The following is a 24,045-nucleotide window of genomic DNA, read 5'->3' as shown; positions in this document are numbered from 1 at the left end:
TCATCAGACTACACTGTCTGGCCTCACCTCCTCCACAGCAAATAGTATGGCAAACAACTCCATTGTGTAAACAAATAAATGATCCATTCATAATTGGGTCACTGCCACCTTAAACACTTAAACTGCCTGCTTGGGTCTTTGCGTTTCAACGCCGTGTCAAAAAGATACCAAACTGGGCGTGTCCGTGTATGGACGTTGTAAAAATATCCGATCCTATGTCTGTATTTGATTTGATATAATGTGGAATAGTTTTATTTAAAAAAAAATCTAAATTCTTTGGAATCCCTCTGGCTGTTATGTTTATGTTTTGCATGTTACTGTTAATAAAAAAATAATAAAAATAAATAAATAAAGATATTTATATTCCAAAAAAAATAAAAAATAAATACAAATAAAACATATCCGTTCCACACTCCATGTTGGAAGACCAAAACAGTATAGGTCGTTTTGATCCACCGGAAACTTTGTGAAGATTGCCCATTATTTCGCTTTTCTAAGGACGCAGAAAACGAATGCAGTGGTGAAATCTACTCAAGTAAGTCAATATATTTTGAATTATTATTACAAAAAAAAGTTATTAGCCAGCTTCCTACAGAAAGTGTGTGCAGGCTAACTAAAATGAGCTGCGAACATAATGTTCGCTAGTTAGCTAGCTATACAGTATATAAAGGGGTGGGTATAATTTGTGGAACGTTCCAACAGGAATCTGTTCCAAAAACTTACAAGGTTGCCAACAAACAACGCATTCAAAGTAACGTTAGCGTGATCAATTCACCTAGCTAAGTTAACTAGCTGCCGAATAGGAATAAACGTGGTGAGTGAAAAACGTAATTAAATAGCCAACTCCCTACCCGGTATCTTATTCTGAGGCTATACAACTTTTTTATGCGTTGTTTATTGGCAAACTTGTTATTTACGAAGTTTTTGGAACAGATTCCTCTCTGAACGTTCCATAAATTATACCCACCCCCATTTATTAAAAAAAAATGTTTGCATTTATTTAACTAGGAAAGTCCGTTTTTCTCCCTCCATCACTCTCGCTCTCCAACCACCACTATTGCCCATGGCATGTAATGGCACCTCTCTGTGAAAGTGCAAACACTTACAGTACATGATGCACACTGCTGGGAGAAAGGTAACAGAACGCAGCCTACATGGAGTATAGCTCCTTCTGCTGGAGAAAAGTTAAACTAGAAAGTCATTTTTTTATTTTACTAGGCAAGTCAGTTAAGAACAAATTCTTATTTTCAATGACGCCTAGGAACAGTGGGTTAACTGCCTTGTTCAGGGGAAGATTTTTACCTTGTCAGCTCAGGGATTCAATCTTGCAACCTTTCGGTTACTAGTTCAACGCTCTAACCACTAGGCTACCTGCCGCCCCATCTTGATGTATTAATCGTTGTAACTCAATATATTTGTAGCTAGCTAAGAGGGTGAAAGGATTAACTAGCAGTTCCAGCTGCCAGAAGGGAGAGTAATGTTAGGCTGTTCTGTGGGAGGACATTATGAAAATATTCTCCAGTTCTAGTCCATAGCGAGAACATTCTGTTCTCAGACACAGAGCGCCGTAAAACCCTGTCTGCAGATGAAGAGGTCCCAATGAATGTCCCAAGAGAAGGAAGGGTACATCCTTGTATACCATGGATTAAATGTGTACATATGTTAGCACATTTTGTGAAGAAGAATACAGTTTAACCTCTTACATCTAGATGTTCCGCTAGCGGAACACCGCTCCAATATCCAATGATAGGGCATGGCGCGAAATACAAACTCCTCAAATCTGAAAACTTAAATTTTTCAAACATATGACTATTTTACACAATTTGAAAGACAACTCTCCTTTATCTAACCACACTGTCCGATTTCAAAAAGGCTTTACAACGAAAGCAAAACATTAGATTATGTCAGGAGAGTACCCAGCCAGAAATAATCAGACACCCATTTTTCAAGCTAGCATATAATGTCACAAAAACCAAAACCACAGCTAAATGCAGCACTAACCTTTGATCTTCATCAGATGACACTCCTAGGACATTATGTTATACAATACATGCATGTTTTGTTCAATCAAGTTCATATTTATATAAAAAAACTGCTTTTTACATTAGCATGTGACGTTCAGAACTAGCATTCCCACCGAACACTTCCGGTGAATTTACTAAATTACTCACGATAAACGTTCACAAAAAACATAACAATTATTTAAAGAATTATAGATACAGAACTCCTTTATGCAATCGTGGTGTCCGATTTTAAAATAGCTTTTCGGTGAAAGCACATTTTGCAATATTCTGAGTAGATATCCCGGCCATCACAGGCTAGCTATTTTGACACCCACCAAGTTTGGTACTCACCAAACTCAGATTTACTATAAGAAAAATTGGATTACCTTTGTTGTTCTTCGTCAGAATGCACTCCCAGGACTTCTACTTCAACAACAAATGTTGGTTTGGTTCCAAATAATGCATAGTTATATCCAAATAGCAGCGTTTTTTTTGTGCGTTCAAGACACTATCTGACGGGTGACGCGCCGGCGCATATCGTGACAAAAAAAAATCTAAATATAACATTACCGTACTTCGAAGCATGTCAAACGCTGTTTAAAATAAATTTTTATGCGATTTCTCGTAAAATAGCGATAATATTCCGACCGGGAGTCGTTGTTTTCGTTCAAAGACTGAAAACGTAAAATGGACTCTTCACGTGCACGCGCGGGCCCGTCTCATTGTTCTCAGATCGACCACTATCCAAATGCACTACTGTTTTTCAGCCATGGACTGCAGAGTCATCATTCAATGTTCTGGCGCCTTCTGAGAGCCTATGGGAGCCTTAGAAAGTGTCACGTTACAGCAGAGATCCTCTGTTTTCAATAAAGATGCTAAAGAAGGTCAAGAAATGGTCAGAGAGGGCACTTCCTGTTTGGAATCTTCTCAGGTTTTGGCCTGCCATATGAGTTCTGTTATACTCACAGACACCATTCAAACAGTCTTAGAAACTTTAGGGTGTTTTCTATCCAAATCAAACAATTATATGCATCTTCTAGTTTCTGGGCAGGAGTAATAAACAGATTAAATCGGGTACTGGTGACTGGAGTTTGACAATTATTTGGGCCTACCTCTGACACCGCCTAGTATATACAGTGCCTTCGGAAAGTATTCAGATCCCTTGACTTTTCCACATTTGGTTAAGTTATTCAAATGTATTAAGTAGTTATTTTTCCCTCATCAATCTACACACAATACCCCATGACAAAGCAAAAACAGTTTTATTTTTTTCATTTTCTTTTTTCTTCCAATTTTTGCTAATTTATTACAAATAAACTGAAATATCACATTTACATAAGTATTCAGACCCTTTACTCAGTACTTTGTTGAAGCATCTTTGGCAGTGATTACAACATTGAGTCTTCTTGAGTATGACCCTACAAGCTCGGCACACCTGTATTCGGGGAGTTTCTCCCATTCTTCTCTGCAGATCCTCTCAAGCTCTGTCAAGTTGGATGGTGACCGTTGCTGCCCAGCTATTTTCAGGACTCTCCAGAGATGTTCAATTGGGTTCGAGTCTGGGCTCTGGCTGGGACCCGCAGGGACATTCAGAGACTTATCCCGAAGCCACTCTTGCGTTGTCTTGGCTGTGTGCTTCGGGTCATTGTCCTGTTGGAAGGTGAACCTTCGCCCCGGTCTGAGGTCCTGATCGCTCTGGAGCTGGTTTTCATCAAGGATCTTTCTGTACTTTGCTCCGCTCATCCTTCCCTCGATCCGCTTCGCTACTGTATATAGCCTCGCCACTGTTATTTTTCACTGTCTTTTTTACTGTTGTTTTTATTTATTTACTTATCTATTCACCTAATACCTGTATTTTTTGTAGTTAAATTGCACTGTTGGTTAGAGCCTGTAAGTAAGCATTTCATTGTAAGGTTGTATTTGGCGCACGTGACAAATAAACTTTCATTTGATCCTTATTCTGAAGGTTGGCTTCCATCTGGCCACTCTACCATAAAGCCCTGATTGGTGAAGTGCTGCGGAGATGGTTGTCCTTCTGGAAGGTTCTCCCATCTCCATAAGAGGAACTTTAGAGCTCTGTCAGTGACCATCGGGTTCTTTCTTGGTGACCACCTCGACCAATTGCTCCGTTTGGCCGAGTGGCCAGCTCCAAGAACAGTCTTGGTGATTCCAAACAATTTCCATTTAAGAATAATGGAGGTCACTGTGTTCTTGGGGGACCTTCAATGCTTCAGGACATTTTTGAATCCGTTCATGGAAACATGGTCGTTCGTGAATCACATTGCGCTGTTACACAAAATGTTCATTCAGTTTTTCGATCACTACATCATAGTCGAACTCATCATTAAAGTAATCAAAGGGGAATGCATTGTAGAAAATATCTGCATCTTTCCCCATTGCATAAAGTAGTGAATTCACCTGCGCCACACCGGTCTCCTTAATCAGTTTCGATGGCACTCAAAAATTGGAAAAATGTTGTCCCCAGATCGGCCATGCCGACGGCTGCGAAAAGTCCAACAGCTCTCGTGGGTTAAATTTTGACATTTCCCGCACTAATTTTCGGCGTGTGAGTTCTTTAATTCTGAAACCATGTCATGATGGAGACCAGGCAGTGAATTATCCAGTTTAGTTATGTTTAACTCTTAAATCAGACAATTAACATGCAGTCCACCGAGCTACTATCTGCTAGTCCTCATTGCTAGGTTAGTGATATGCGGTAATGACGATGGCAGGTGTTAACAAATCAATTATGGAGATATCTATCAGACATCACTACACTACTCATAAAAGTTAGGCTATAACAATAGTTCAAGAGAAAGTGTAAGTCTCTGCTCTCTTAAAACTACATTTGGCATATTGGCTGATATAGGCCAGTAATACAATGTGTGAATCTCTGGTAATTTTTGCGCATAGGGTGCAAAATTGCTGGGACCATGGCTGGCAAGTGAGCTGTGTCACATATGCCTAAAATAACATTGCGGGACTGCGGTTGAGTTTGGGACCAGTTCTTGCAGTAGCGGGTGGGAGTCAGACAGAAAGCCAGCGGGTGCTGGCGGGAGCGGGAATCCCACGTTGACCTCTATTGTGCACCATGACAGTGATTCCTGTAACGTTAGAGCTGTCTATTACTGTGTCAGTGTGATAAGTAGGGAATTATGTAGGGAAACTGACAGCTCAATAACGTTACATTGACATACTGACTAATACAATTCACATTGCACAGAAAAAATGTCAGAATATCAATCTTCAATCATTTGGCCGATGGTTTCATTGTTTGATTCAGGTCTAATTTTATTGATGCAAAAATAATAGCTAATGTAAGCCAACTTTTGGCCAGCTCTCTATCGGTACATCAACTGGCGAAAGCTTGCCATTTCATTTACTTCTGAAACGTGACAAAACAAAGGCTACAAAACATGTCCATACAAACAACTGCTGTCAGATAGTAATAATATCCACCTCATATTGCTATCTGACAGATAACTAGCTCAACACTCTGAATAATTTCAAGCTTGTTTTTTTTTCTGTCAACTTAAACAACAGTTACCTTGCCAGATACACGTAACTAAAGGGTAGCCAGTTTCTATTCATTTTAAAACTCGGTGAAAGAGCACAACAGGTACACTTAACTATGCTCAACTCTCCCAGAAGCTTTGCCTTCACACAGTCTGTCAGCCTACTCAGTGTCCGCATGGTCCTAAATCCAGTCAAACACTCCAAACAGCCTACCCGACCGCATTTGTAGTTAATTAATCCAATGTGAAACGTGATAACTATAGTATCCTTAACTAGCATTGAAAAAGTCAATCCATTCTTCTCTAAGTTAACACCTCTCCCTAATTTCAGAATTACGCTTGTAACGTCATCAGTAGGCTACAGTAACCTATGCTTCAGAGGGGAGAGGCAGGTAGCCTACGCACACAGACTGGCCAAAATATTTGCCTGACAGGCAGAGCTGGAATATGTTTTTGAGTTACTGAGTTAGGGCTTTGCATAGGCACTTTGTTGCGATCTTTATTGAAATGGGGGGGAAATTCCCAGAATGGCAAATACCGTTATTAACCTTGTTCCCTTGTTTTTAAAATAAGATCACTTTCATTTCTGGTGTTCTGTTCCCTGAACCAGTTCTAAACCTTAGCTGTAATGTGAGTTTGCAAGGGAAACCAGGATAGGTACTATCTTAGTGTTGTCTTCGAGACCACCTAAAGCAAGACTGATTCAAGACCAAGACCGGAGGGGGGGCGAGACCTAGTCAAGACCGAGACCGGGAAGGGGACAAGGGGTTCGAGACTGAGTCAAGACCAAGACCAGAATTTTTTTCTGGGGAGATAAATCTAGCCAGCAAAGTCAGCCATTGGTTAGGCCATCAGAAGCTTGATAAAGGCATCTGGCATTCAACTGTATTAGGGCAAAGGTTTGGAGTGACAGTGGAATCAACCAATCACATTTTGACTTGAGTGAAGGTTTTTACAAAAACGTATGGAAACTTCTCCCTTGAATGCCAACAGGTCACTGCGCAGTGGCGAGCAGTAGTTTTCCCACGTCTAGCTAGCTAGCTTTTGTTGTCGGCTAGTTTGCTGCAGCCGCAGCAGGTTTTATCAATAAGGATGTTGTTGCTAATTTGTTAACTTCTTGTTGAAAGTGGAGAAGCTAAGTTTCAAATGATCGTCATCTGGTGAGTGGAACTGTGTTTTTTTATTGCAGCGTGTTTGCTGTTAGCCATCTCTTTTGAAAATAACGTGTGTGTGTGTATGTGTGTGGGAAATATTGTTGGATTTAAAGTGGAACTGACAGCATTTTAGCAACATGTCAGCTGAACAGATTTGTATAAGATTACAAGCGACAACTTGAAAATGACAATATCTAAGTGTTCATAAATTCTTAGAATGTTTGGGAATAAGGTATACTAAGGAATTTGACAATTATATAGCAATATAGGTTAGAATAACGGCCAGGCGTTTGACAATTAAGACACTGCAGTAAATAAAAACATCTGTCTTGTCCAGGACCAGAGTCTACACAGACCGGTGCGCTATAGCCAATCAGAGCGACAGTAGACCTTTTATACAAACAAACCATTTGCTACAGGGCCTGCCATCATTCACTTTGAACTGGACTGTGTGTTTACAGGCAGTTGCAACAGCGCGACTTTAGATCATTAGAACGCATTCGCCAAAACCCACAAAATACACCTGAATGGATTTCTGCAGATATGTAAACACAATGGGAGTCCTCTTACGTTTGGGAACTTTACAGTCCTATTGATCAAGGTAGGCTCTCTCTCCCTCAGTTATGCACATCAACAACCAAATCAACAACTAATGTTAGCCAGAGCAAGATGAGCTAAAATCTAACAAAGGAACATTAGATAAAGCCTCTGAAACTTTTTCAGCTAGTTTGCCATCAAAATTGCACTGATAAACGATGGGGAATTGTAGCCTCCTCGACAATCTGCAGTTTATCTGCCAATGCATGCTTGTCCAAACCAAGCACCCAAGCTAACTGGCGAAAGTTGGCTAGCTAGCTATTTCCAGACACAAATAAGAGCACCTCACTCAGAGTAAAATAGTCAATCTATAGCGTTCTTGACTAACTATAACTTGTTTTGCCTATGTGTAGAGTATTACTTTATTCATCCCAACTTGGGAAATTGTTTTATCACAGCACGCATCATCAATGACTTACAATGACAGAACATGCAACAATGACCAACACTTGATAAAAAGAAAAGACAAAAACACATTGCCACCTGTTATATTCAGCAGGTGTTGAGTGTTCGTAAATTCATCAGTTGTTCTGCGCACTGGCACACTCAGATAAGAGTGCTCTGAAATCGGAGTAGATAGCCAGAGTGAATTTGCAAATGCAAGAGATATGCTAACTGTATAGCAGTTGTTCAAGTTTTTGCTAGCTACATCTTCGGCCGTCGTAGGAAAGGTGGATCATTAAAACAATTGTAAAACAAGCGGGCCCTGGACATAACACAGGAGTCAAAACATTGTGGTGAAGTGTGCTAAAGCACTGTGCAGAAAAGCAGAGGACTGGGGTTCTGTTAATGTGGACACTATACAAATAATTCCTACTGAATATGTGGTGTACTTAACTGCAGTATAGTATTATTACTATTTATGGGAGAATTGTTATTATGGATGTTGGTGTGTTGACCTTTACCTTCTTTGATGTCATCACCCAGAGTCGGAAGAGGTTGCCTGGGTTTGCTAGCACCTTGGTTGTGCTGCTCTGCCTACGCTGATTGAAATGATTTATCGGATGCGAGCGGCAGTCAGACGGCCTAGCAAAGGATGGGTGCTCCGTCTGTTCCTGGCACTCCATTTGGCTGTCTCCAGGGCAGAAAATACAGGTAGGTCTGAAGCCTTACATTTTTTTTTTTTTAAACACCACAGTACTGTCTGACATAGCCGGAGAACGTTTAAACAAGTAATGAAATTAGGTCAGCATTTACACAAGTGCCCTTAAGGCTGATTTACAGTCCGTGTATCAACATATCTGTAGAATACCCTCCATGCACATTCCACGTTCAAACGTTCCATGTTGGAAAACCAAAGTCTGTCTGTGTTGGAAGTAATCCAATCGTCAACGTGGCTGACTGTGTTTTGCTACCACTGGAAACTTCGGGAAGATTGTCCATTTCGTTTTTTCTAAGGACCCAGAAAACAGATGACGTGGAAGAACCTATTCATATAACGGCAAGGTGGAAGCAATCGTAAACGCACCAGCACCCACATATCTCAGAGCTGAGGTCATTTTTGGGGCTCCTGAACTCTTACGGAAAGTTTGCTACAAACTTGTCCACCTTTTTGCATCCGCTTCACCAACTGCTGCAGGCCGATACAAAGTGGTCCCTACAATGCGAAGAAGCATTCGAGACTTGCAAACAGCGTCTGCTAAAGAGCAGTTGGCTTGCCCACTACGACACAGATGAAGCTGAGACTCGCGTGTGATGCATCTCCATACCAAGTAGGAGCCGTTATCTCCCATGTTCTACTGTCAGGTGAAGAACACCCGATTGCATTTGCATCACGGACTCTGTCACAAAGTGAGAAAAAAGATGCTCAAATTGAGAAGGAAGCCCAGAGCATAATATTTGGAGTGAAGAAGTTTCACAAATACCTCTACGGAAGGAAGTTCCAACTGCTGACAGATCACAAGTCTCTGTTGGCCATCCTTGGACCAAAATCAGCCATACCAACCCTTGCTGCACTTTGAATGCAACGTTGGGCTTGGATATTGCTAGCCTACGACTACGAGATCGAGTACAGACGAACCAGTGATCACGCAAATGCAGATACACTATCAAGACTACCATGCAATAGTGACTCCGACAGTGAGTCTTCCAGATCTCTCTCATCGACGAACTGCCCATATCTGCTTCAGACATAGAAGAGGAAACGAGGAAAGACCCAGTGCTTTCCAAAGTCTTGGACTTAACATTAGGCGGTTGGCCAACCTTTGTAAATGACGATAACCTTAGTCCAATCATCGACAAGAAAGACCAGTTGTCTACTGTTCAAGGATGTGTTCTGTGGGGTTCAAGGGTGGTGGTACCTCACAAATTCCAGAGGAGACTGCTATCTGACCTGCATGAGGGGCATCCAGGGATCACTCGAATAAAAGCACTCACCCGCAGTTAACTGTGGTGGCCTGGACTGGATCAGGACATTCAGCAGCATGTAGGCCACTGCTCACCTTGTGAAGCTGTTCACAACAAGCCTGCTGCTGCACCTCTTCATCCATGGTCCTGGGCTGCTACACCATGGGAACGCATCCATGTGGCTTACGCCGAGATTGACAAGCAACATTTCCTTGTTGTCATTGATGTCCATTCCAAGTGGATGGAAGTGTTCCCTACTCAACTGTACACAGCTGAGAAGACCAATCTTCTCAGACACCTGTTCGCATCCTTTGGACTAGTCAAGGAGCTCGGATCGGACAATGGCCCTCCTTTCACGTCAAACGATTTTGAAATGTTTCTCAAGAACAACGGAGTAAGGCACATCCCGTCACCACCATACCATCTGGCATCAAACGGAGCAGCGGAGAGAGCCGTGCAAAACTTTAAGAAGGCCTGGACTAGACTCTAGGTTTAGTCTGTGCCCACCCACCAAAGGCTTCCCCGTTTCCTGTTTACTTACCGTAACACACCACACACAGTAACGGAATGTACACCAGCTGAACTGTTTCTGAAACGCCAACCACGTAACCGCCTGACGTTGATGAAACCAGACTTGTCAAGGACTGTGGCAAAGCACCAGCTACATCAGAAGAAAGCTCATGACAGCCACTCAAAGACTGTAAGAGAATTCAAAGAGGGAGAGAGGGTGATGGTAAGTGATTTCAGACACCCCAAGTGCCTGTGGAACTCAGGTGTGATCTTGCAACGCAGAGGACCTTTGACTTACCGAGTCCAAGTAGATCATCGCCATGTCAACGTTCATGTGGATCATCTGCTACGGTTCAATGTCCCAGCAGAGACATGCTGAGAGAACAAGAACAAGAAGGGCACCTCAAAAGCTTGACCTGTGAGTTGAGCTGTTTCAGGAGGTAACAGACAGTAAAACAAACAAACACAAAGGACATTACCTGGGTTAGTTATTAGGACACCAATTCCATCTTTGGGGCAGAATAATCCCCTGGATTTGTGCTGGGCTCTGAGAAGTCTGCTTCAACACAGTAGTTAAAATGTTTAAGAATACATTGTTCAGATATTGCATTAGTAGTTCCCTAACGTATTTACCTTGTTCTCTGGGAGTTACTACACTCCTCCCCCATAGTGTTTATCTGTGATCTATATCTGTTTATATTAGTTACTATGCTGTTACTAAGCAGTAATGTATTACGGCAGTGTTATGTTACTACACCTAATAGGAACTGCACATGCGCACTATTGGGCTGGGGCTGTAGAGCACGAGAGGTTTTGACTAAATGAAACAAACTGTACTCCCATCTCCTGCCTGGTCATTTCTCCACAACACAAATATTACAAACATGTCATTCTGAACGGCACCATCTTCCTAATTGATAACTTTGACATATTAAATCCGTAGGGCAACAGCATCACTCCTATAACCTCCATAAAGGCTATAGACATGTTTTAAAGGTTTTCAGTTAAGAATGTTGCCATGATTTGTATAAGTTTTTATTGACAATAGAAAACTTTGTTGATCCCTATGCAATATGCTGATTAAGGAGTGTTCATTAGAAAAGTTGTGGTGGACTGCATGTGGATGGTATTCATGGATAACGATGTATGTTAGTCATCCTACAGAACAATTCGAATATAGTCCAAATCAGCTAAACACTTTTTGTTTTTAAAACCACACTCACTGTTCTTGTTAAAAGTACATGACTATTGTTGTGGTTTCATGATGACACTTGAATAAACGCATGGTGGTAGGCACTTACTCATGAGAGGCTGGAAAGATGTGGGCAGCTTATACAGTGCCTTGCAAAAGTGTTGCATTACAACCTGTAATTTAAATGCATTTGTATTTCATGTAATGGACATGCACAAAATAGTCCAAATTGATGAAGTGAAATGAAAAAAATAACATGTTTCAAAAAAGGAAAAGTGGTGCATGCATATGTATTCACCCACTTTCCTATGAAGCCCCTAAATGAGATCTGGTGCAACCAATCAAATCAAATGTATTTATATAGCCCTTCTTACATCAGCTGATATCTCAGTGCTGTACAGAAACCCAGCCTAAAACCCCAAACGGCAAGCAATGCAGGTGTAGAAGCACGGTGGCTAGGAAAAACTCCCTAGAAAGGCCAAAACCTAGGAAGAAACCTAGAGAGGAACCAGGCTATGAGGGGTGGCCAGTCAATTTCTGGCTGTGCCGGGTGACGATTATAACAGCACATGGCCTAGATGTTCAAATGTTCATAAATGACCAGCATGGTCAAATAATAATCATAGTAGTTGTCAAGGGTGCAACAAGTCAGTAACACAAGAGTAAGTGTCAGTTGGCTTTTTCATAGCCGATCTTTGAGAGTATCTCTACCACTCCTGCTTTCTCTAGAGAGTTGAAAACAGCAGGTCTGGGACAGGTAGCACGTCCGGTGAATAGATCAGTGTTCCAGCAGGTCTGGGTTCCATAGCTGCAGGCAGAACAGTTGGAACTGGAGCAGCAGCACGGCCAGGTGAACTGGGGACAGCAAGGAGTCATCAAGCCAGGTAGTCCTGAGGCATGGTCCTAGGGCTCAGGTCCTCCGAGAGAGAGAGAGAGAGAGAGAGAATTAGAGAGAGCATATTTAAATTCACACAGGACACCGGAAAAGACAAGAGAAACACTCCAGATGTGACAGACTGACCCTAGCCCCCCGACACATAAACTACTGCAGCATAAATACTGGCGGCTGAGACAGGAGGGGTCAGGAGACACTGTGGCCCCATCCGATGAAACCCCCGGACAGGGCCAAACAGGTAGGATATAACCCCACCCACTTTGCCAAAGCACAGCCTCCACACCACTGGAGGGATATCTCCAACCACCAACATACCATCCCGGGACAAGGCCGAGTATAGCCCACAAAGATCTCCTCCACGGCACAGCCCAAGGGGGGGCGCCAACCCAGACAGGATGACCACGTCAGTGACTCAACCCACTCAAGTGACGCACCCCTCCCAGGGACGGCATGGAAAAACACCAGTAAGCCAGTGACTCAGCCCCAGTAATAGGGGTAGAGGCAGAGAATCCCAGTGGAAAGAGGGGAAACCGGCCAGGCAGAGACAGCAAGGGCGGTTCGTTGCTCCAGCCTTTCCGTTCACCTTCACACCCCTGGGCCAGACTACACTTAATCATAGGACCTACTGAAGAGATGTGTCTTCAGTAAAGACTTAAAGGTTGAGACTGAGTCTGCGTCTCTCACATGGGTAGGCAGACTATTCCATAAAAATTGAGCTCTATAGGAGAAAGCCCTGCCTCCAGCTGTTTGCTTATAAATTCTAGGAACAATTAGGAGGCCCGCGTCTTGTGACCGTAGTGTACGTGTAGGTATGTACGGCAGGACCAAATCGGAAAGATAGGTAGGAGCAAGCCCATGTAATGCTTTGTAGGTTAGCAGTAAAACCTTGAAATCAGCCCTTGCCTTAACAGGAAGCCAGTGTAGGGAGGCTAGCACTGGAGTAATATGATACAAAATGTTGGTTCTAGTCAGGATTCTAGCAGCCGTATTTAGCACTAACTGAAGTTTATTTAGTGCTTTATCCGGGTAGCCGGAAAGTAGAGCATTGCAGTAGTCCAACCTAGAAGTAACAAAGGCATGGCTAAATTTTTCTGCGTCATTTTTGGACAGAAAGTTTCTGATTATTGCAATGTTACGTAGATGGAAAAAAGCTGTCCTTGAAACAGTCTTGATATGTTCTTCAAAAGAGAGATCAGGGTCCAGAGTAACGCCGAGGTCCTTCACAGTTTTATTTGAGACGACTGTACAACCATCCAGATTAATTGTCAGATTCAACATAAGATCTCTTTGTTTCTTGGGACCTAGAACAAGCATCTCTGTTTTGTCTGAGTTTAAGAGTAGAAAGTTTGCAGCCATCCACTTCCTTATGTCTGAGACACCGGCTTCTAGCGAGGGCAATTTTGGGGCTTCACCATGTATCATTGAAATGTACAGCTGTGTGTCATCAGCATAGCAGTGAAATTTAACATTATGTTTTCGAATGACATCCCCAAGAGGTAAAATATATAGTGAAAACAATAGTGGTCCTAAAACGGAACCTTGAGGAACACCGAAATTTACAGGACAAACCATTCACAGAGACAAACTGATATCTTTCCGACAGATAAGACCTAAACCAGGCCAGAACTTGTCCATGTAGACCAATTTGGGTTTCCAATCTCTCCAAAAAGAATGTGGTGATCGATGGTATCAAAAGCAGCACTAAGATCTAGGAGCACGAGGACAGACGCAGAACCTCGGTCTGACGTCATTAAAAGGTCATTTACCACCTTCACAAGTGCAGTATCAGTGCTTAGACCCCATCATAGCACTGAGACTGCACTTGTGAAGGTGGTAAATTACCTTTTAATGACGTCAGACCGAGGTTCTGCGTCTGTCCTCGTGCTCCTAGATCTTAGTGCTGCTTTTGATACCATCGATCACCACATTCTTTTGGAGAGATTGGAAACCCAAATTGGGTTTCCCAATTACCTTCAGAAGTCACATAATTGCTTAAATAAAGTCCAGCTGTGTGCAATCTAAGTGTCACATGATCTCAGTGTGTATGTATATATACACACACCTGTTCTGACAGGCCCCAGAGTCTGCAACACCATTAAGCAAGGGGCACCATGAAGACCAAGGAGCTCTCCAAACAGGTCAGGCACAAAGTTGTGGAGAAGTACAGATCAGGGTTGGGTTATAAAAAAATATCAGAAACTTTGAACATCCCACGCAGCACCATTTAAATCCATTATTAAAAAATGGAAATAATATGGCACCACAACAAACCTGCCAAGAGAGGACCACCCACCAAAACTCACGGACCAGGCTAGGAGGGCATTGATCAAAGAGACCAAAGATAACCCTGAAGGAGCTGCAAAGCTCCACAGCGGAGATTGGAGTATCTGTCCATAGGACCACTTTAAGCCGTACACTCCACAGAGTTGGGCTTTACGGAAGAGTGGCCAGAAAAAAAACATTGCTTAAAGAAAAAAATAAGCAAACACGTTTGGTGTTCGCCAAAAGGCATGTGGGAGACTCCCCAAACATATGGAAGAAGGTACTCTGGTCAGATGAGACAAAAATGTTTCTTTTTGGCCAGCTTTTTGAGAATCTGTGGTATGACTTAAAGATTGCTGTACACCAGCGGAACGCATACAACTTGAAGGAGCTGGAGCAGCTGGCTCAACAAAGTGTTGACTTTGGGGGGTGAATAATTATGCACGCTCAAGTGTTCTGTTTTTGCCTTTTATATGTTTCACAAAAATATTTTGCATCTTCAAGGTGGTAGGCATCTTGTGTAAATCAAATTAAATAGGAAAAATGCCATGGGGGTTGAATACTTTCACAAGCCACTGTACAGGTCCATGGTGCACAGAGAAAAGTTCAGGAGGCCAATGGTGTTCAATGACTGTGATAGGAGAAAACTGAGGATGGATCAACAACATTGTAGTTACTCCACAATACTAACCTAATTGACAGAGTGAAAAGAAGGAAGCCTGTACAGAATAGGCCCGTTTCTGAGATATTGGATACGGTGCGCCCGGCACCGACGATCATACTACACTCAAAGTTGCTTAGTCACTCGTTTTGCCATTCTAACTTTCAATAAAACATTAACTGAATGCCTTGATGCCACGTGTTTAACCTATATCACTTTTCCAGAACCAATGCAATCGCTTTTCACCTGGTGCAAACTCCGCCCACGCGGCGCCCTGTCCAGATGAATCTAATCCCCTCAATAGCACTGCGGCTAACTGTAATGCTTGGAGCTAACCACAAGGCTGTTTTACTCTAGGGTAGGCTACAAGCTAGCACTGTGGCTAACTGCTTGTTACAGAGTGGTGCTAGTATTTAGGGTATGTTTATTTTTTTTTAAATAGTTGTGTACAATCAATTCTTTCATGAAATATTTTTACTTTTATGGACTGTTTTTTACTCCTGTGCTTACTTTATTGGGTGTCTATCTGAACTGTCTGACATCTCTCTCTCTTTCCCAGCTGTCTTCGTGGGCTGTGTCTGTCTGTCTCTGTCTGTTTTGTGTGGTGAGACTCTGGTTCATACAGTGGCTCTTCCTCAAACACAAGTAAGACTATACTACTATCTTTCTAAACTCGGCAAAAAAAGAAACGTCCTCTCACTATCAACTGCGTTTCTTTTCAGCAAACTTACCATGTGTAAATATTTGTATGAACATAAGATTCAACAACTAAGACATAAACTGAACAAGTTCCGCAGACATGTGACTAACATAAATGGAATAATGTGTCCCTGAACAAAGGGGACACATTATCAAAAGTAACAGTCAGTATCTGGTGTGGCCACCAGCTGCATTAAGTACTGCAGTGCATCTCCTCCTCATGGACTGCACCAGATTTGCCAGTTATTGCTGTGAGATGTTACCCCACTCTTCCACCAAGGCACCTGCAAGTTCCCGGTCATTTCTGGGGGAAATGGCCCTAGCCCTCACCCTCCGATCCAACAGGTCCCAGACGTGCTCAATGGGATTGAGATCCGGGCTCTTTGCTGGCCATGGCAGAACACTGACATTCCTGTCTTGCAGGAAATCACGCACAGAACAAGCAGTATGGCTGGTGGCATTGTCATGCTGGAGGGTCATGTCAGGATGAGCCCGCAGGAAGGGTACCACATGAGGGAGGAGGATGTCTTCCCTTTAACGCACAGCGTTGAGATTGACAACAAGCTCAGTCCGATGATGCTGTGACACACCGCCCCAGACCATGACGGACCCTCCACCTCAAAATCAATCCCGCTCCAGAGTACAGGCCTCGGTGTAACGCTCATTCCTTCGACGATAAACGCGAATCCGACCATCACCTCTGGCGAGACAAAACCGCGACTCTTCAGTGAAGAGCACTTTTTGCCAGTCCTGTCTGGTCCAGCAACGGTGGGTTTGTGCCCATAGGCGACGTTGTTGCCGGTGATGTCTGGTGAGGACCTGCCTTACAACAGGCCTACAAGCCCTCAGTCCAGCCTCTCTCAGCCTATTGTGGACAGTCTGAGCACTGATGGATTGTGCATTCCTGGTGTAACTCGGGCAGTTGTTGCCATCCTGTATGTCCCGCAGGTGTGATTTTCGGATGTACCGATCCTGTGCAGGTGTTATACGTGGTCTGCCACTGCGAGGAATGTCAGCTGTCCGTCCCGTCTCCCTGTAGTGTTGTCTTAGGTGTCTCACAGTACGGACATTCCAATTTATTGCCCTGGCCACAACTGCAGTCCTCATGCCTCCTTGCAGCATGCCTAAGGCACGTTCACGCAGATGAGCAGGGACCCTGGGCATCTTTCTTTTGGTGTTTTACCAGAGTCAGTAGAAAGGCCTCTTTAGTGGCCTAAGTTTTCATAACTGTGACCTTTAATTGCCTACCGTCTGTAAGCTGTTAGTGTCTTAACGACCATTCCACAGGTGCATGTTCATTAATTGTTTATGGTTCCTTGAACAAGCATGGGAAACAGTGTTTAAACCCTTTACAATGAAGATCTGTGAAGTTATTTGGATTTTTATGAATTATCTTTGAAAGACAGGGTCCTGAAAAGGGGACGTTTCTTTTTTTTTGAGTTTCTGTCATCATGGGCTGTCTGACAGCTCTCTCCTCTCTTTCTCACCCCTCTCTATCCTCTCCAGTGTTGCTATATTCAGCAGTGTTCTGCAATTTGGGAAATGTATTAGTCGCGGGTTGCAGGTTTTTGGGCTACTTCTAAATTGACCAGAATTGCATTTCTCTTCAAATATATATTTCACTGTGACCTGCTGCTGCAGACAATCAGTGAGTGAGTGGTGGAGAGGGTTGGAGGGGTGTGTGTGTGCGTTGAGAGCACTGGTTGAGAGTGCATCCTTTTACCATTTGTAGGTAGGCTATTTAGATTGGTCATTATGGAGACACCCTTTTTCCATAAAACATATAAACAACTTTAGGAGTGCAAAAGCTCTTTAGATGAATTCACTCAGAAGTGGTTTAAATAAACTGCATTCTAATGTCGAATTTTCTTATGGATAACAGTATCAAGCGATGGGTTTTACTCATACTCAGTTCTAGGGTCTGGAACGCTGCGCGAGTGGAAATTTGAGTGCTTTTGTTATGGGGAAAAAGTACACAATGAAAATTAGGTTCAATGTGGAGAATGATAGGCTACATTTGCATCTGTTGGCCATTAATTTCTAAGTAGGCTATTAATTTCTATGCCATTGCAGGCTACTGTAGCCTACCATTTGAAACAATATGTTGAAATGACGATATCACTGGAGTCATTGCAAATCAATGTGTGCCACTTGTGTAGCCTACCTGGAGCTGGTAAACTGATTTAATAAATAGCCTATAACTTCAGCTTATTGTTGTTGTAGCCTTGTGTTATTATGCAATTGTTAATTGCCATGTTTAGTTAATTAAATTAAAGTTATCAATTGTGATCGTGGTCACAGCTCTATCGCAAATGTATAATTCTTCACATTTAATGCCAGTTTCATTTTGGATTTTTCCCTGAAATGAGATGTTGGCCTATAGCATCTAGTCCAGCAAACCATGGCAAAGTTGAATTGCAATTATAAACCCAAATTTTAGTCTATGTCTATTGAAATAACAAGCCAATCTCGCAAATAGGCCATTATAACGGTTTTAGTTTTAACATCTGGCACATAGTAACGGCACAATTGCCGGAAAATATCCCAACGTTCGTTTTTTTTTCTTCGTCCAAGTGTTTCTTGCACAGAGATTGAGACCCTCTGTCCAATTTCATCACTCTAACTCTTCTGTCGGATTTATCTATAGTTATTCCCAAACGGGATTTATTTACAGTTATAAACTGGGTGGTTTGAATCCCTGAATGCTGATGGGTTGAAAGCCATGGCATATCAGACGTGTACCACGGGAATGACAAAAACATTTTTACTGTTCTAATTACGTTGGCAACCAGTTTATAATAGCAATAAGGCACCTCAGGTGTTTGTGGTATATGGCCAATGTACCACAGCTGAGCTATGTCTTAAGAACAGCCCTTAGCTGTGGTAAAATTGGCCATATTCCAAACCACCTTGCGCCTTATTGCTTAATCATAGCCGTCAAAACAAGTTAATTCGACATCAATTGATTGAAAATTATCTGGAGAGTTCAATAAAAGCGATTTATCTTTTCTCTTGCAGAATTCTTATTTTGATGGAAAAACACATTTTGCTTAGCCTATGTTAAAAGGACATTAATATTCCTTATTTTGCTTGATAACATCATGGAAAAGGGGTTTATTGGATACATGTGGCAACTCCTTGTGGCAATTTTGGGGGGGGGCTAGTTTTCAGGCCTTCTGGGTAGGTTTTCAGAGGTCATTGGGCAATGTGCTATACATTTTAGCTAGACCTAGCAACCCTGATCCTCTCTCTCCTAACTGTCTTCGTGGGCTGTCTGTCTTGTGTGGTGAGACTGGTTCATAAAGTGGCTCTTCCTCAAACACAAGTAAGACTATACTATAATACTACTATAATACTACTATCTTTCTATATACACTATAGTGTATGTCTGTCATCTGTCTTCATGGGCTGTCTGACAGCTTTCTCTGTCTCGCTCTCTTTCTCTCGCTCTCTCTAATGTGGATTTATTGGCATGGGAAACATACGTTTACATTGCCAAAGTAAAATATAGACTTCAAATGTTATATTATTGGCAGTGTTGTAACAATGTGAAAATAGCAGAAGTACGAATGGCAAGCCGACGTGGGTATGGTCAAACATTGGTCAGGAGGATAGAAAGTGCAGCCCAGTTTCCACCTCATTTTGTGGGCAGTGGACGCATAGCAGGTCTGTACAACCGCTCTCAATAGCAAGGCTATGCTCACCGAGTCTGTCCATAGTCAAAGCTTTTCTTAATTTGGGGTATTCTGCCACTGTGTATTCTCTGTGTAGGACCAGATAGCGTTCCAGTTTGCATAGTTTTTTGGTTAATTCTTTGTGTAAAAAATAATTGTTTTCACATTATTTGGTTGGGTCTAATTGGTTGCGTCTCTCTCCCCTCTCTCTGCTGTCTTCAGTCTTTGTGCAGTAGCAATTTGTCTGAAATAAATGACAAAATATTTGAACAATAATGTAATGTTTATACACATTACACAAGTAAAAAACAACAACATGGAATTGATAACTAGTTAAAGATGTGTTTCAGAGGGTTTGTATACTTTTTAGCCAGTAACGGTAGTTCTGAAAGAAGAACTCACGAGCCAAAAAGGGTCCCCGAAAAATTGTGCACAATTGTGAATTCCAATTGTACAATATGTTACGAATTTGAAAGTGATTAAGATATTATGCTATCTCTTTAATTCACCCAATATTATTATTCCTCTGGTGGACACCTCTCTCTATATGCTCTCTCCTGTCTGTCTGACTGTCTGCTTGTCTGTCTAGCTGTGCTCTCTTCTGTCTGTCTGGCTGGATGCATCCATGTTCCTGAAATAACTAATAAAACAGTTGTTTTCCTATATATACCTACCTCCTTTTTTTCTGTTTCAGTTCTTGTTGGTTCAACGGACCCTGTTCGTGGCATAGTTGGCGGGGATGTCATCTTGCCTTGTTTCCTGAGACCTACCAGCAGTGCTGTTGAAGAGTCAGTAGAGTGGCAGAGACTAGACCTGGAGCCAAAAGAGGTGCATTTGTACCGAGACCATAGTGACGACTATGCGCTCCAGAATCCATCCTACACTGGAAGGACGTCACTGTTCCATGAAGAACTGAAGAATGGCAACGTCTCACTAAAGCTGACCAATGTGAAACGCTCTGATGCTGGAAATTACACCTGTTACATACCAACGTCAGGGCACCAGAAAACCACCATTGAACTCTATGTCGGCGGTGAGTCATTTGATAACCAAACACATGGTTCAGATTTCTTTGTCAGTCTATCAAATGCCAATAAAACAAATGCCAACAAAATGATTGGCTAACTTGAATGATCAGTATGTTTATCCTTCCTCTCATTTATTGATTAATGCTGATATGATACATTGGATGTCAAGAAAGGTGCCTGGCCCCAAAAAGGGTTATTATGACATCAAAACCCATTGATTACAGAGGTCTGAAATCTGTTCTTCTATCTCTACAATGTATAGAGGACGGGACTCCTTCATCCTCCCTCCAACCCACCCAACCGCCCCTGAAAGACCAATCAGGGAAAGTCGGGGGTGAGTTTCCAAAACCTAATCGATTCATATTAGAAATGTCAACCTCTTGTACAAACAAAAAGTGATATTTGATGTCATAATTACAATTATTTTATCAAATCAAATGTATTTATATAGCCCTTCTTACATCAGCTGATATCACAAAGTGCTGTACAGAAACCCAGCCTAAAACCCCAAACAGCAAGCAATGCAGGTGTAGAAGCACGGTGGCTAGGAAAAACTCCCTAGAAAGGCCAAAACCTAGGAAGAAACCTAGAGAGGAACCAGGCTATGAGGGGTGGCCAGTCCTCTTCTGGCTGTGCCGGGTGGAGATTATAACAGCACATGGCCTAGATGTTCAAATGTTCATAAATGACCAGCATTGTCAAATAATCATAGTAGTTGTTGAGGGTGCAACAAGTCAGTAACACAAGAGTAAGTGTCAGTTGGCTTTTTCATAGCCGATCTTTGAGAGTATCTCTACCGCTCCTGCTGTCTCTAGAGAGTTGAAAACAGCAGGTCTGGGACAGGTAGCACGTCCGGTGAATAGGTCAGGGTTCCAGCAGGTCTGGGACAACCGGTCTGGGACAGGTAGCACGTCTGGTGAACAGGTCAGGGTTCCATAGCTGCAGGCAGAACAGTTGAAACTGGAGCAGCAGCACAGCCAGGTGAAATTCCATCTTACTTTTAAAGGTCCATCGATATCAGGATGATAAATCCTATAAACCTTTTATGTCTTTGTGTCTGTGTAGGTGCAGCCCCTCGGCCATGGCTCTTCACTGTGGAAACCAAAGACAAGGAAGTGGTCCTGAAGTGTGAGGCTGAAGGGTTAGTCTATAAGCCTGAGTTGGTGTTGCTGAACAGTGATGGAACCATCCTCCTTGCTGATGAACCTACTGAGAGACCCATGGACTCAAGAGGGCTTGTACACATTGACACGCTATTTCACTGTCCAGAAGACTGCCACCAACGTGTTCACCTGTCGAGTTCAACAGCTGGAGATCGAACACATGAGGGAGACACGGATTCATGTTCCAGGTCAGGTGGTTTTTAATACAGGACTGAATTGACTAGGAATTTAAAAACCTCATGGTTGAAGGCTAGAATGATGGCCTGAATCTCTGTGTGGGGTTATTTACTGTTGTCGTTTTCAATTGTATTTATGAACAATGGAATTTATTGTTCAATTCCAACATACAGGTAATTCACAGTTATGGACTATTTTGAAGTAATCTTTCACACTGTAGGTACTAATGTCTTATGACTGTTTCACATTACTTGTTTTTCAGACAAAATGTTTCAGGAGGAATGCCCCTTGGAATGGAAAGTTGGAGTTGTAAGAGGTGTTATAGGAGGTGTTGTAGGTGGTGTTGCAGTTTTTCTGTTCATGCGGAGAAACAACACCAACAACGCCCTAAAATAGCACCCAGAAGAAAAAGCGAAAGCTAAGTCATGGATGTGTGACCTGAACTTCTTGGTTTTAGCCCTGTTCCAATACTTTAAAGTCGCACTCCAGCCTCGTTTTCACCTCATTTATCACCGGATGACATCATAGGGCACCATCAGACTAACACCTTGAATGACATACTCCTTGTTACAAAAAAAAAAGATTTTGGTTAACATGACTGTATTTATACATGGAATATCTTCTTTCAACGGGAAAAGTAAATAAAAAAATGGAATGCGTCTTTAAAATGCATCCTTCCTTCTCTCCTCCCTTATTTTCAGTATTTACTGATCTAATAAGTGACACATGAAGGGCTCCACTACATAGTAGCTTTCACCAGTCCAGTGATGATACCAATGAATGTTTCAAATGATAGTCATAGTTATTTTACCCAAAGTAATAAGTGTTTAAATGTGTCACTTAGTTGACTGTGTTCATGTGGTGTGTTATTAGTCCGTTCTGTAAGATTAAATCCCGTCTCTCATCCATTTACACAGAAACCAATGGCTGGTATGCAGACAGCGACATTGACGCCCTCCAGGTTCCTGTTCTCGATAACAGCAATGTAAATGGCCATCCTAATGGTGTGCGTGTGTCACAACCTGGAGAACGGGACTCCATGTAGGCTTTTTTCCTGGGAGCTGTTAGCTAGTTGTACATGTCCTGCCTTGTATGCTTTTTTTTATTTAAGTTCTACAAGTTTTCAGTTGTCATTGTCATTTTTTTGGGGTTGAAAAGTCGTTTTTAATTGTGAATTAAAATGAAAACATGGATTTTTACATAAGAGATGTATGTGGTCTGTTTTTTTTATACAATGCAGCAAGTAGTCCAATTCATCTATGGTGTTGTTGATGGGAGATGGGGGGGGGAATGGCCTTTCATAGAATCAATACCAATTTAATTCTATATTAATTTCTCAAGTTTCATCAGGAAAAGGGAAAATATTTGTAACGAGCTTAATGTTTACCATTCTGTATGAACAAAAGTTTCCTACCAAGAACTTGGCACTGATGTTCCTGGAGAAACTCTTGTTGGTTGAGCAGTGGGACAGGAGGGACGCGCCTGAGTCTGTGGGTTCTTGGCACTGTGTGGGAAAACATAAACCAAATAGTTACTTAGTAATACACGGTACAATGCAATATCATATTCCCATATACACCCCACTATAATATTATAGTGGGGAGTATATTATAGTAAACATACACACTGTTTAAGAATTCACCATCAATTAATTGATGCTTGGTAACGTACTGGTCATGGTCTCACCTGAGAGAGAGAGGTAGGTAATATACTGGTCATGGTTTCACCTGAGATAGAGGAGGTAGGTAATATACTGGTCATGGTCTCACATGAGAGAGAGGAGGTAGGTAATATACTGGTCATGGTCTCACCTGAGAGGAGGTAGGTAATATACTGGCCATGGTCTCACCTGAGAGAGAGGTAGGTAATATACTGGTCATGGTCTCACCTGAGAGAGAGGTAGGTAATATACAGGCCATTGTTTCACCTGAGAGAGAGGAGGTAGGTAATATACTGGTCATGGTCTCACCTGAGAGAGAGCAGGTAGGTAATATACTGGTCATGGTCTCACCTGAGAGAGAGGAGGTAGGTAATATACTGGTCATGGTCTCATCTGAGAGAGAGGAGGTAGGTAATATACTGGCCATGGTTTCACCTGAGAGGAGGTAGGTAATATACTGGTCATGGTCTCACCTGAGAGAGAGGTAGGTAATATACAGGCCATGGTTT

General features: G+C 42.3%; 1 protein-coding gene across 4 annotated transcripts; it reads left to right on the top strand.

Annotated features, from left to right (window-relative positions):
* Nucleotides 1–405: 405 nt before the first annotated feature.
* On the top strand, nt 406–23,080 carry LOC123727296 (butyrophilin-like protein 8). Of its 4 annotated transcripts, none has more exons than XM_045695971.1 (6): nt 406–535; nt 8,197–8,364; nt 20,203–20,541; nt 20,799–20,870; nt 21,602–21,887; nt 22,139–23,080. In XM_045695971.1, exons 2-6 carry the CDS (start codon nt 8,262–8,264, stop codon nt 22,296–22,298), a joined length of 960 nt encoding a protein of 319 aa, XP_045551927.1. In that variant the 5' UTR covers nt 406–535; nt 8,197–8,261; the 3' UTR covers nt 22,299–23,080. The 4 variants fall into 4 exon arrangements, with proteins under 4 accessions (XP_045551927.1, XP_045551930.1, XP_045551928.1 ...); XM_045695972.1 differs by lacking the exon at nt 406–535 and adding an exon at nt 6,560–6,678; XM_045695973.1 differs by lacking the exon at nt 406–535 and adding an exon at nt 7,214–7,273.
* The last annotated feature ends 965 nt before the right edge of the window (nt 23,081–24,045 follow it).

This window comes from Salmo salar, chromosome ssa15 (genome assembly GCF_905237065.1).
Source record: "Salmo salar chromosome ssa15, Ssal_v3.1, whole genome shotgun sequence".
Classification (NCBI taxonomy): domain Eukaryota; kingdom Metazoa; phylum Chordata; class Actinopteri; order Salmoniformes; family Salmonidae; genus Salmo; species Salmo salar.
The sequence above is the reverse complement of the archived record's forward strand: the minus strand, read 5'-3'. Positions and strand labels throughout refer to the sequence as shown.